The sequence below is a fragment of the Typopeltis vanoorti genome, chromosome 9 (genome assembly GCF_054136105.1).
Source record: "Typopeltis vanoorti isolate ZY-2024b chromosome 9, IOZ_Tvanoo_1.0, whole genome shotgun sequence".
NCBI lineage: Eukaryota > Metazoa > Arthropoda > Arachnida > Uropygi > Thelyphonidae > Typopeltis > Typopeltis vanoorti.
This window is the reverse complement of record NC_143557.1, coordinates 124431571-124444835: the sequence shown is the minus strand read 5'-3', so window position 1 is coordinate 124444835 and position 13265 is coordinate 124431571. Positions and strand designations below refer to the sequence as shown.

Below are 13265 nucleotides of genomic sequence, written 5' to 3'. Positions count from 1 at the left end.
ACTCATACAATCTGTTCAAGTCTTCCTATAAGGCCCTAACATCTGCTGGTTTCCTCATTACCTCCTTCTCCAGTTTTGCATCATCTGCAGACAGTTGTATATCATCAGTTAAACTTATCCCATTAGGGATAGGTTTAAATGATGATATATAACTTTTCCTCTTTTGAGATAGTACTCCTCCCCAATACAGAACTTGCTGATATCTTTCCAATAGCTTTTCACCTATCCAACTCATTAGTCTATCATCCAATCCTATGTACTTTAGTTTAGTGACCAATTTGCAGCATATATCAAAAGCCTTTGCAAAATCTAAGTATACCACTGTATATGCATCTTCCTTGTACTATACATATGTCACTTTGTTATAGTACATTAGCAAGTTTATAAAACATGACTTCCCTTTAACAAACCTATACTGACAAGCAGAAAGAATACCATTATCAACACACTTTTGTATCAAATATATATATAATAGGTGCACACAAAGGTGTCCATGGAATGGAAGGAAGGTAAGATAGTGCCATTGCATAAGAGTGGTAGCAGACTGGAAGTGTCTAATTATAGGCCAGTTTGCATTTCATTAGTAGTCATTAAGATCTTGGAGAAAGTAGTGAGGGACCGTATACAGCAATGGGCAGATGAGAGTGATGTTATCCGTGAGAGTCAACATGGATTTGTGAAGGGGCGCTCTTGTTTTAGCAATATGCTAGCCTTTTAAAATAAAGTTACAAGAGCATTAGATGAGGGAAAGGCATATATCGTTTTCTTAGACTTAGCGAAAGCATTTGACAGGGTGCCAGATGATAAGCTGATATTTAAGTTGCAGCATATGGGTCTGGATGTCAAATTGGTCAACTGGATTCAGGATTGGCTGTCCAGTAGGTATTAGAGTTGTGTATGGTGGGACAGTTTCAAGGAGGCAGAGGGTTACAAGTGGGGTCCCAAAGGGCTCAGTACTGGGACCTCTATTGTTTAACCTTTATATCGATGACAGTGCATTGCAAGGGGATATTCGGTTGTTTGTGGATGATGCGAAGCTGGAAAGGATTATTAGTAATAGTGCAGATGTGGTAGCCCTGCAAGAGGATTTGAATAAGCTAGATAGATGGGCAAATGAATGGGGGGTATCAGTTTAATGCAGCAAAATGTAAGGTCTTGAGGTTTGGGAAACATCAATGGGATGCAGCATACTCTATGGGAGGAGTTATGCTGGAGGAAGTAGGGGAGTCAAGAGATCTGGGGTTGATGATTGATAGAAACCTGAAATTTAGGGGACATATTGCAAAGGTGGTGAAAGTAACACAGAGGATTGCTGCACTAATGAGAAGGACCCTGACCTTCAGAGATAAAAGGGTTATCATTCTGTTGTATAAGTCTCTGATCAGACCACACTTAGACTATTGTTCTCAGATTTGAAGGGGATAAATTAACTGTGGAAAGGGTACAAAGGTGGATAACAAAGATGCTTTCAGGACTGTACCATGTTAGTTATGAGGATCGGCTGAGGGAATGTGGACTGCAGAGTTTGGTGGACAGAAGAAGGAGAATGATATGATTGAGACTATTAAACTGTTGAGAGGTGGTTACAGGGTTGACACTGGGGAGTTCTTTCACTTGGTTGAACAGCAGGAAGGAGTGATGACAAGAGGCTATCCCTGGAAATTACTAAAGGAAACTGTTTGCAAGAAGGTGAGGAGTGGTTTCTTTGCATGGAGGGTGGTTGAACCATGGAATGCATTGCCTGATGGAGTGGTGAGAGCGAGAATGGTTAATGAGTTTAAGGAATGGTATGATAGACTTTGTGTTTCTCGGGGGGGGGGGGGGGGACCTCCCCTCGATGAGTCTTGATAGACTTGTGTTTCTAGGAAGGACCTCCCGTGAAGAGTCTTTTGACTCCTTGGAGGTCTAAATAATAATAATGATGAAATACATCACAGCTTTCCATCTCTCTTCCTGTCAGGGTATCATCCTCATCCAACCATGTCTCAACTATTCCAACTATTTATGGGTGAAGAAACTCAATCAATGCAACTCTTTCATTTCCTTTGTTTCTGATACTTCTGGCATTCGTATACAAATACAACAGCTCATTCCTGAATCTATACTAAGTTTCACTAATACCACTTATTAGCTACTAAGGCAATACTGTGAAGTCATTAGTCTCTATATACAAGTAGCCCAATTGTGAAGGTACTTCACACACAAACTTTTGTTTGCTTACATCTTGGATAAAGGATGAAAAGGTGTTTTCTGTTATAATCAAACACAGAAGTTTTAGTCTTTCCTGCACCTGACATAATGGTACCAATTTATCCAGGGGTGCGAAATCTAGGAATTGAAATTCCAGGATGTGAAAAAGCAAGACAGGTGACTAAAGTTTTAAAAAAGATAGTGGTACTAGTAAGATTTATTCTTTCACAGGAATTCCTGTAATGGTGAGAAGCCAGGTTAAAACAGCAAAAATTGAAAGATTTCCAATGGAATATATAGAGAACAGTAATGAAATTCTTATACAGACATTCTCAAAATGGGATAAATTCAGTAACATATGAACAGGTTTATCAGGTTAAGATCCAAACTGGTTTTCTGGAGAAGTCACTTTCACTATATATACGAAGATGCTTGAACCAAATTTTGTCAACAATAGTACAACCCGAGTTATAGTAAACTATCCCAGAGTACAGAGATAGTGCCTGCATTGTGGTTTATCCAATCACTTGGGAGGCAACTGCCCCAAAATCTAAATGTTTTGACTGTATATATATCGAACATATCAGTGTCTCAAATCCTGTCAGAAATGCAAAAGTTCTGAACACTGCATTAACAACTGTCCTTTCAGAACTTTTGCTGACAGAGTGGGAACACTGGTGGAGCCAATTCGTCAGCATCGTATGTTATGCTTTCATGCAGGCCTACATACTTTACCACATAAGCTTCCATAACCGATAATCCCATGGAATAGGTTGGTTGCTCCTTATTCCCAGTAGTATCCCATGTCTGTCGAAGCATATGTTCACGGGGCTGGTTTGCCTGCTTTGCGGGAGGAAAAACCCCAGGATAAACTGGGGAAAAAATCCTGCTCTCCATGCCCAAGACCGGCTAACTTGGCTGTGGCTGAGGAAGATCCTTAAGCTCCTCACATCGTTGATGGGAATTTGAACCTAGGACACTCATTCCCCAGGCATATGGTTGCAAAGCACATAGCCATGTGGCTAACTGAATGGACGGAGCCAATTAGAATAGTGTATATATATCAGAGAAGCATAAAGAAGAGTTCCCAGATCTTCCAATTCAGTCTAGTAAAGATGGCACTTTTAAACAAACTATACTTAGTAAACTCACAAAAAAAGTGCACGACCAAGCAGCCAGAAATTAGCCCCAAAATTCCAGAACTGCAGGAGCCACTTTCCCAGTCAAATATGGATGGAACAACATTAGTTGAAATAAATTAATAATAATAATAATAATAATAATGCTCAGCAATATGTGAATATTTTCTAATATTAAAAGATTGATTTGTATGATGTGATCCCTATAACACTCCACTATCCACTCTCTAGCCTTATTATTATTTAGCAGTTCCTTGCCCATTTTATTTGTCTTAGTACCTACAGTTATGTTGACATGAGATCTTTCCAATTTCTCTGTAAGTTTCACTTATTTTTCAATTATAATTTTTCCACAATGATTGCATCTGCCTTCATTTCTGCTAGCAGTATGTTCCAGTGGCTCTTTTTCACTAATCACCTAGTTTCCTGACAAAAATAACGAGTCAGCATGTTAGTTCATCACACTGTACTATTATGTTTGTTGTTTAAGGCAATACAAAATAAAATTTAGTTAGCCGAGTACCAAATTGCCTGCTCATCCTCTTTTGTTCAGTTATATAGCTAGATCAGAGTTTTCAAACTTTTCTGACTGTGACCCACAAAAAAAATAGATTTTGCATCTTGACCCAGTGTGCACATGAAACTGTGTGTGTGTGTGTGGGTGTCCTGGGAAGATAGTTTGTACAATATCAAGCAACTCATGGCACAAGGTGAGCAAGCCCCAAGCACTTCACTGTCTTCCAAAAATCAGTTTAATATCTTGTGGTATATCAGACAGTAAGCTGATAAGAGCAGATATGACAATCTTATCTTAGCAAAAAGGCTGAGAAGCAAGACGTGTAGTATGTATCCTATCAGTTTAATACGTGATATGGGCACCAACAGCCCCAAGATATTCAACTGATTTTTGGACATAATATACTTAATATTTTCTCTTATATTTCATTTTTTTTAAAACTGTGGGATGCAATCCACTAAACTGATTTCATGGCCCACTACCCACAATTTGTGTTTTATAAAAATGCTGGTCATGACCCATAGTTTAATAAACACAGAACTAGATAATTAGTAATAATAGTATATCATGAAAAGGTGACGACACTTATTTTTTACAGGCTATCTGAAGATCAGGAAGTCAAGGATAAGCAAACATATAGAACCATATGGACCAAATTAATAACAGAGGGGAACGACTGCTGGACTTTTGCAACCAAAATGATATATTAATCGGAAACACATTCTATGAACAAAAAAAAAGCACAAGACACACTTGGACTGCTCCAGATGGAAACTAAAAGCAAATAAAAAAAAACATTCCAAGATGAAATAAAAAACAATGAAACCCTAACTGGAAAAGCTTTAAAAAACTAATAGTTAGTACATTATCAGTAAAAAAGAAAGAACTAGAAAAAAGAAAGAACTAGAAAAAAAAAACATGAATGACAGAGGAAATACTGGATTTATTGAAGGAAAGAAGGAAAATAAAAAATAAAAAAGGGCAAAAAGAAAAATATAAGAAATTGGATAAGCAAATTAAAGACGAATGTAAAAGAGTAAAACAAGAATGGATCAATCAAAAATGTAAAGAAATAGAAGAATTAGATAAAGAAAATAAAATTATAGAGAAATATAAGAAAATTCACGTTACAGGATCAATCAAAGAAAAAGATGGAAAAATTGTCAAGCCTGAAGATATTAATAATAGTGAAGAAAATACGTGGCAGAACTATATGATGAAAGAAGGAAAATAAAAAATAAAAAAGGGCAAAAAGAAAAATATAAGAAATTGGATAAGCAAATTAAAGACGAATGTAAAAGAGTAAAACAAGAATGGATCAATCAAAAATGTAAAGAAATAGAAGAATTAGATAAAGAAAATAAAATTATAGAGAAATATAAGAAAATTCACGTTACAGGATCAATCAAAGAAAAAGATGGAAAAATTGTCAAGCCTGAAGATATTAATAATAGTGAAGAAAATACGTGGCAGAACTATATGATGATAGAAGAAATCCCTAAAATTGAAGATGAGAGTGAAGGACCAGAACTACTTGATGAAGAGATAGAAAATGCAATAGATAGCTTGCCAAATGAGAAAACACCAGGAGATTATAACATACTGCCAGAAATAATTAAACACTTGGGAAAAGATGGAAAGAATTGTTTGAGAGACATTATAAAGAATATATACAATACAGGGAAGCACCAAAGGATTTCAAAAAATCAGTCTGCATCCCAATCCCATAAAGCAGCAGCATATATAGATGTGAAGAGTAAAGAACTTTAAGTCTAATCTTGCACACATCTAAAATCGTACTGAAGATAATAAAAAATTGAATACATGCAAAACTAAAGAACCAAATTAGTGAAAAACAGAATAGTTTTGTGGAAGGAAAAGCACAATAAATACCATCTGGAACCTATCTTGTATAACTGAAAGAACAATTGAATTAGGCAGATTGGTGCATCTATGTTTTATAGACTTCCAAAAAGCATTTGACTAAGTCAAACATGATAAATTATAAGAAATCCTTAAAGAGTATGATATTGACAAAAAAGACCTGAAAATAATCTCACAACAGTACTGTGAAGGTGACTTGCAAGGAGATGAGAAGACCGTAGACATTAAAAGAGGAGTAAGATAGGGATGCGTAATCTCCCCAATGCTATTTAACATCTATAGTGAACATCTAATGAAGAACATAGAGAAATGGAAATAGGAATCAAGATCAATGGAAATAGGAATCAAGATCAATGGAAAATATATAAATAATATCAGATATGCTGATGATACTGTGTTCATAGCTGATTCAACTACAGGATTGAAAGAAATGCTAACCAAGATAATCCAAAATGGAAAGGAGTATGGAATAGAATTAAACCTAAAAAGACCAAAAGAGATGCTATGAATGATGAACACGAAGGACCAACTAGTCAGAGACATCATGAATAGGAAGATGAGAATGGCCAGACATATAATGAGAGAGTCAGCCAGAGAACTGAGTAAAGTAATTTTAGAAGGAAAAATAGAGGGGAAAGAGAAGGGGAAGGAGGAGGACATGGATAAACGATGTTCTGGAATGGATGAAATCTAAACTAAATGGTGACATCAAAAGAATGGAAGAAAATAGAGCAATGTGGAAATCCATAATTGCGAACCTTCAATATGAAGATGCCAACTAAGAAGAAGAAGTGGAGTCAGACATCCCACAATGATGGATTCATGGAGTTTTGTTAATACTATGATTAAAAAATAATAATTATATAACATATCACAGACCTGTGATGATAACTGTATTGTCATACATTTTTTACTGCAGATCTTACACTTCTCTTTAGCACCTTGAAGATAAAAAAAATTCCATTTAGAATGATGATAATATTTTTCAATAATAAATAATTGAATTGACAATTTCAATAATAAATAAAATGAAAAAAATTTAAACTTAATTAATAAAAATTTAATTTGTTTTAAATCACTTTAAATCAAAGAATTATTAAATGTATGTAACCTGATATTTTAATACCCAGAAGAAATTCAAAGCATAAACTGCAATAGTTAATGTATTGTGTAATTTTGTGTGATCACCTGTGTTGTGGCTAACCATATACAGACTTTTGTGAGAAAGGATATAGTGGAATTATAAGGCTAGTGATTATGAAAAGCTTAGAAGATAGCTTGGAATTATAGCATGGAGTGAGGAGTTGAGCTGTAAGAAAATAAATGCTGCTTGGGAACTGACAAAGAAATACATAACAGCATCAATGTGTGAATGTATTCTGAAGGCCAAAAGGCTGTATAAGGTAGATGTAAAAATGGGTGATTGAGGAGCTTAAGCTTGAAATCTGGAAGAAGAATGTATACCTTGCAGGCAATACAAAATGAATAACAGTAATAATCAGTTATTGTATGCCCACACTTCATAGAGCCGACCTTGGCTTTGTGCCAAGAAGAGTCAATCACGCTGAAGGAGAGAAAGAAATAAAGGAAGTACGAATTATTATTATTATTATTATTATTATCCAGGCCTCCACATGGAGACAAAAGACTCATTGTGGGAGGTCGTTTTTAGGAAATACAAAGTCTATCATACCACTCCTTAAACCCATTAACCGTCCCAACTCCAACCACTTTGTCAGGCAATGCATTCCAAGGTTCAATCACCCTCCACGCAAAGAAACCACTCCTCACCCTCTTGCGCACACCCTCCTTTCGTAAGTTCCGGGGATGGCCCCTTGTCATCGCTCCTTCCTGCCGTTCCACCAAGTGAAAGAATTCTCCAATGTCTATCCTGTAATTGCCTCTCAACAGTTTAAAAGTCTCAATCATATCACCTCTCCTTCTTCTATCCACCAAACTCTGTGGTCCACATTCCCAGTGTCGATCCTCATAATGTACAGTCCTGAAACTATCTTTGTTATCTGCCTCTGTACCCTTTCCAAAGTCAATTTATCCCCCTTCAAATCCTCACTACAATCCTGGGGAACAAATCTGAGAACAATAGTTTAAGTGTAGCCTGATCAGGGCCTTATACAATGGAATGATAACTCTTTTATCTCTGCAGGTCAGCATCCTTCTCAGTATTGCAGCAATCGTCTAAGTTACCCTCACCACCTTTGTAATATGCTCCCTGAATTTAAGTTTTATATCAATCATCATCGCCAGATCTCTTGTCTCCCCTACCTCCTCCAGTACGCATCCTCCCATCGATGGCGGATCCCAAACCTCAAGACTTTACATTTTGCTGCATTGAACTGATAACCCCATTTATTTGCCCATCTGTCTAGTTTATTCAAATGCTCTTGCAGGGCTGCCACATCTGCACTATTACTGAAAACCCTTCCTAACTTCACATCATCCGCAAACAACTGAATGTCCCCTTGCAATCCATTGACAATATCATTGATGTAAAGAATTGAACGATACAGGTCCCAGTACTGAGCCCTGTGAAACCACACTTGTAACCATCTGCTTCCTTGATATTATCCCATCATACACAACTCTCTGATACCTATCAGTCAGCCAATCCTTAATGCATTTGACTAACCCAACATTTAAACCCATGTGCTGCAACTTAAATATCAGCTTATCATGTGGCACCCTATCAAACGGCTTTGCAAAATCCAAAAAAATGGCATTATATGCCTTTCCCTCATCAACTGCTCTTGTCACTTTATTATAAAAGACAATAATATTACTAAAGCAAGAGCACCGCTTAACAAATCCATGTTGACTCTCACAGATAACATTACCCTCATCTACCCACGCTGTATATAGTCCCTCACTAATTTATCCAAGACCTTAACAACTACTGATGACACACAAATAGGCCTATAATTAGACACTTCCAGTCTGCTACTGCCCTTATGCAGCGGCACTATCTAACCTTCCTTCCATTCCCTGGGTACCTTTCCTTCAGCCAGACTTTTATTGTTGTTGTTGTTGTCAGTTGAAAAGCCAGGTCAATGGAACTGTCAGTTCTTTAGCACATTCTCTCGAAATCCATGGTGAAATACTATCCAGTCCAACAGCTTTATTGGTATCCAGAGTACTTAGTATTTGGAACACACTCTCCTCTTGCACCTCTAAACCCTGATCCTGCCCTATCCCTCTAGTATTAAAACCTCCTCCAGGGTGAAATACTCCAATAAAGTGCTCATTGAACAACTCCACTATGTCCGCTGCATCAGTCACCTAATTCCCATTTTTATCCTGCAATGTCATTCTTCCACAATCTTTTCTCCGCCTGCTGGCCACATAGCTAAAAAATTCCCTAGGATTTTCTTTGGATCTTAGTGCCAATCTCTTCTCATATTCCAGTTTTGCCTTCCTCACCAGTCTGGTCACTCTCCTGGCCTGTGTCTTATATTCTTTGTGTATTTGTCTTCCACTCCTCTCCTTGTATATCTTCCATAATCTCTTTTTCAACTGCAGTTCCTGTTTGATATCGTTTGTCATCCACTTGACACCAAATTGTGTCTGCTTCTTCACCAATGGAATACAGCTTACTATTGTTGCTAACAAATATTCTTTCACAATTTCCCAAGCACTAATGATATCCTGCCCTTCCAATTCTGCCCAAATTGGTCACCAACATATGAAATCACGTGCTTTATACGTAAATTTTCCAACTGTTGTATAAGCAAAATAGTTACCACTTAAGAACTTGAATTTTCGTAAAAGAAAAACTAATTTTGCGATGTATAATAATAAACAATCATCCCATGAAACGCATTGATTACCCTAATATCGGAATGAGTTCTCCTTCTTTTGACATACGCAGAAGTATCGAAGGGTTCTCGCATTTTCATGGGCATACAGTACATGAAGAGTATAAAGAACAAACCAGGAGAGTGACTCAGTAAGGAAAACAATAGTGCAGTATGAGAAATTTGCAAATCCGGCAAAGAAAAACCTGTGAGAGTTTTTTGTATATGTGGCAGGTATAAGGAAAAATGATCATGGTAAGATGATGTTATGGATGAAAATGATCATCCGACATACTGGATGCCTATTCTATATATATTTGTGTGTGTGTGTGTGTGTAATATAAGGAGGAGATAATTATTACACACACACACACACAGACGGAGTCATAAGACTCACTGCAAGAGGCTTATTTTAGAAAATGCAAAGGCTATCATACCACTCTTTGAACCCATTCACCGTTTGCACAATAACCTTCTCCTCACTACTCTTCCCCACTCAGTCAAATTCATCTGCTGTCTGTATTGCTCCAATAATGCAACCAACTACTCTGAGCTCTTTAATTTCCTCTCTTTAAAAATTAATTTTCTCCAGTCCCACTTTCCAGAAAGCCAAATCATCCTCCTAGGAGATTTTAATTTCCACAACACCAATTGGCTTTCCTCCTCCAGTTGTACAGATCTTGCAGGCAGAGATGTTGAAACATTTGTTGTCACTAATGACCTTGCACAACTTGTCCAGATGCCAAACAGAATACCAGACAACCCGAACTACTCCTCAAATACCTTAGATCTCTTCCTCACCAGTGACCCTTCCAAATACACAGTGAATGTAGTGCTCCCCCCCCCCATGCAACAATGCTTACATAGGCACTCCCATTTAAGAGTAGTTTGGCATTATAACAGCGTTAAGTAGGACAGCCTCCGCGACTTCTATGCCTCATTCCCATGGTTGGGCTATTGCTTCTGATCTTCCAACCCAAACATATGCACCAAACTTATCACCAAAGTAATCCTCACAGGCATGGAAACATACATTCCCCACACTACTCTGAACTGCCATTCCCTAATTAAACCCTGGTTCTCCAAAAGATGTGCCAAGGCTGTACAAATGAAAAACCAAACATACCAACTGGCTCAAATCAAGAACTCCATCCTCCTTTAGAGCTTACTGAATCCTGAAATAGATGCAAAAAAACAATCAATGCTTCCAAAACAGATTTCAAAAGAGCAAAAAAGTAGGAAACTAGCAACCTGTTCAAATAGCAGCCAAGCCTTTTGGTCTCTCGCCAAAGCAATTGGCAGTAACTTCTGCCCAACACTATTCCCACCCTTCTATCATACCTAGATGGCTGTATTGCATCATCACCCACAGAAAAAGCCAATATTATGGCTTCACATTTTGCTTCCAATGCATGCATAACTGACAATAGTAAATGCCCCCCAATCATTCCATATGCCCAACATACAATGCCCTTATATCCTTTTGCCAGAAAGGGATCAGAAAAATACCATCCAAATTAGACACAAAAAGGCTTCCTGATGGCATTCCTCCAATTGTCCTGAAAGTTTGTGCACCAGAACTGACTCCTATCCTATCTTATGTCACCTGCATATACTCTCTTACTCCACTGGTATCTATCCCACAGCCTGGAAATTGGCCTATATTCAACCCATTCCCAAGAAGAGTGACAAGTCACTGCTGTACAACTACTGTGCTATCTCACTCATCTCAGTCTTGTCTAAAGTAATGGAAAAAATCATCAATTCCCAACTCCTACACAACCTTGAAGGCACTCACCTAATAAATGACTGCCAGTATGGATTCTGTCACTGCCGATCAACAGGAGATCTGCTCACATGTCACCCAACTCTGGACAAATGCCATGAAGAAGTTTGGTGAATCTCAAGTGCTTGCACTTGATATATCCAAAGCTTTTGACCAGGTCTGGCACAAAGGTTTAAAGCAAACTCCCATCATTTGGTCTGTATCAGGACTTCTGCAGTTGGATTGCAAGCTTTCTGTCTGGATGCACACTATGTGTGACGGTGGAAGGTTTTTTTTCTTATCCTCTCACCACTGCTACCGGTTCCACAAGGTTCTGTTTTCTTACCAATCCTCTTCCTTCTATATATCAGTGACCTACTTCAGTTAACCTCTAACCCAATACACAGTTTTGCAGATGACAGCACATTGCACTCCTCCCTTTCATTTGATAAACCTTCCTCTAAATAACTCACCTCAACCTACAGTACATCAACCACCACTGCCATCAGTTGTGATCTCCAAGCCATCCTCCAATGGGATTCAGATAACCTCGTCAATTTAAATGCTAATAAAACCCAGTTCCGTCTTATTTTTTATAAAAAAAGAACCATGTTTTTTACAGTATTATTTTTAACAATACCCACATTTCCTTTGAGATTTCTCTTCCAGGAATTACCCTGACATCAAGCCTCTTGTGGCATAAACACATCACAACCTATGCATCCTCAGATTCAAGAAAACGGATTTCTCTTTCGCTCAAGATGTTACTTCACTCCTGAACAGTGTTAACTTTATACAAATCATAAATCTGCCCAGCTATTGAATACTGTTCTCACATATGGGATAGGGCCCCTAAAAGTTCCTTCAAAATGCTTGACTCCATATAGAGGAGAGCAATTAGACTTATTAATGACCCATCTCTTACCAATTCACTCCCTCCACTTTTGCAAAGACGTTTGGTTTCAGTAATATGTATATTCTACAAATATTTTCATGAGAAATGTTCATCTGAAATAGCATCAATAATTTCCCTACTTATTACTAAGCTCGCTGGAACACGTGTAGCTGCTGCTGCTGCTGCTGCTCAACATCGCTTCACAGTGCACCTTGAAACCCACAGAACATGTTTCTTTTATTATTATTATTATTATTATTATTATTATTACCCAAGACCTCATGGAGTCAAAGACTCATCTAGGAGGTCCTTTTATCAAACACACAGCTCATCATAGCATGCTTTAAATACACTTAAATTCTCTGCAGACACCACATTCTCAGGCAAGGCATTCCAATCATTCACAACTCTGCACGAAAAAGAACCTGCTTCTCACTCCCCTACTCACACCCTCTTCACACAGTTCCAGGGATGACCCCCTGATCTCCCACTATGTTCTGTGGAACCTTTCCAGCATTGATCCTATAACAACCCCTTAATAGCTGGATCTCTATCATAACTCCCCTCTTCCTCCTGTCCACCAGACTCTGCAAGCCGCATCTTCTCAATCTTTCTTCATACTCAACATTCCAGAGGTTAGAAGCTACCTTAGTCAGTCGCTCTGGACCCTTTCCAACATCTCTCAATCTTTCTGAAAACCAAATCTAGGCACAATAGTCCATGTGTGGCCTAATCAAAGCCTTATACAATGGAACAAGAATCTCCCAGCTTCTACAAGTCGGTGTCCTCCGCATCATTCCCAGAAGCCTTTGTGTTGTTTTCACAATTTTGGCTATGGGTCCTCTAAATTTAAGATTCTTATCCACTATCACCCAAAATCTCTTATTTCATCCACCTCCAACAATATATCCTCACCAAGCATAAATTCTGCAACCTATTTTTGTTTTCCAAAATTTTAAAACCTTACATTTTACAACATTGAACTCGCATCCCCATTCCCGTGCCCAATCACTCAATTTATTCAAGTCTTCTTGTAAGGCCATAACATCTTCACTACTCTTCATGG

At 37.9% G+C, this 13265-nt stretch overlaps 1 protein-coding gene and 1 pseudogene across 1 annotated transcript in view; both read right to left on the bottom strand.

The window, feature by feature from the left end:
• LOC150103501 (uncharacterized) overlaps nt 1-6660 on the bottom strand; it is a 335762-nt gene extending 329102 nt beyond the window's left edge. The window contains exon 1 of the mRNA XM_090398489.1: nt 6610-6660. Within this exon, the coding sequence (XP_090254615.1) occupies nt 6610-6633 (24 nt within the window). The 5' untranslated portion in view covers nt 6634-6660. The remainder of the gene's footprint in view (nt 1-6609) is intronic.
• LOC150103502 (U2 spliceosomal RNA) lies at nt 3986-4164 on the bottom strand (annotated as a pseudogene).
• Nucleotides 6661-13265: the final 6605 nt, after the last annotated feature.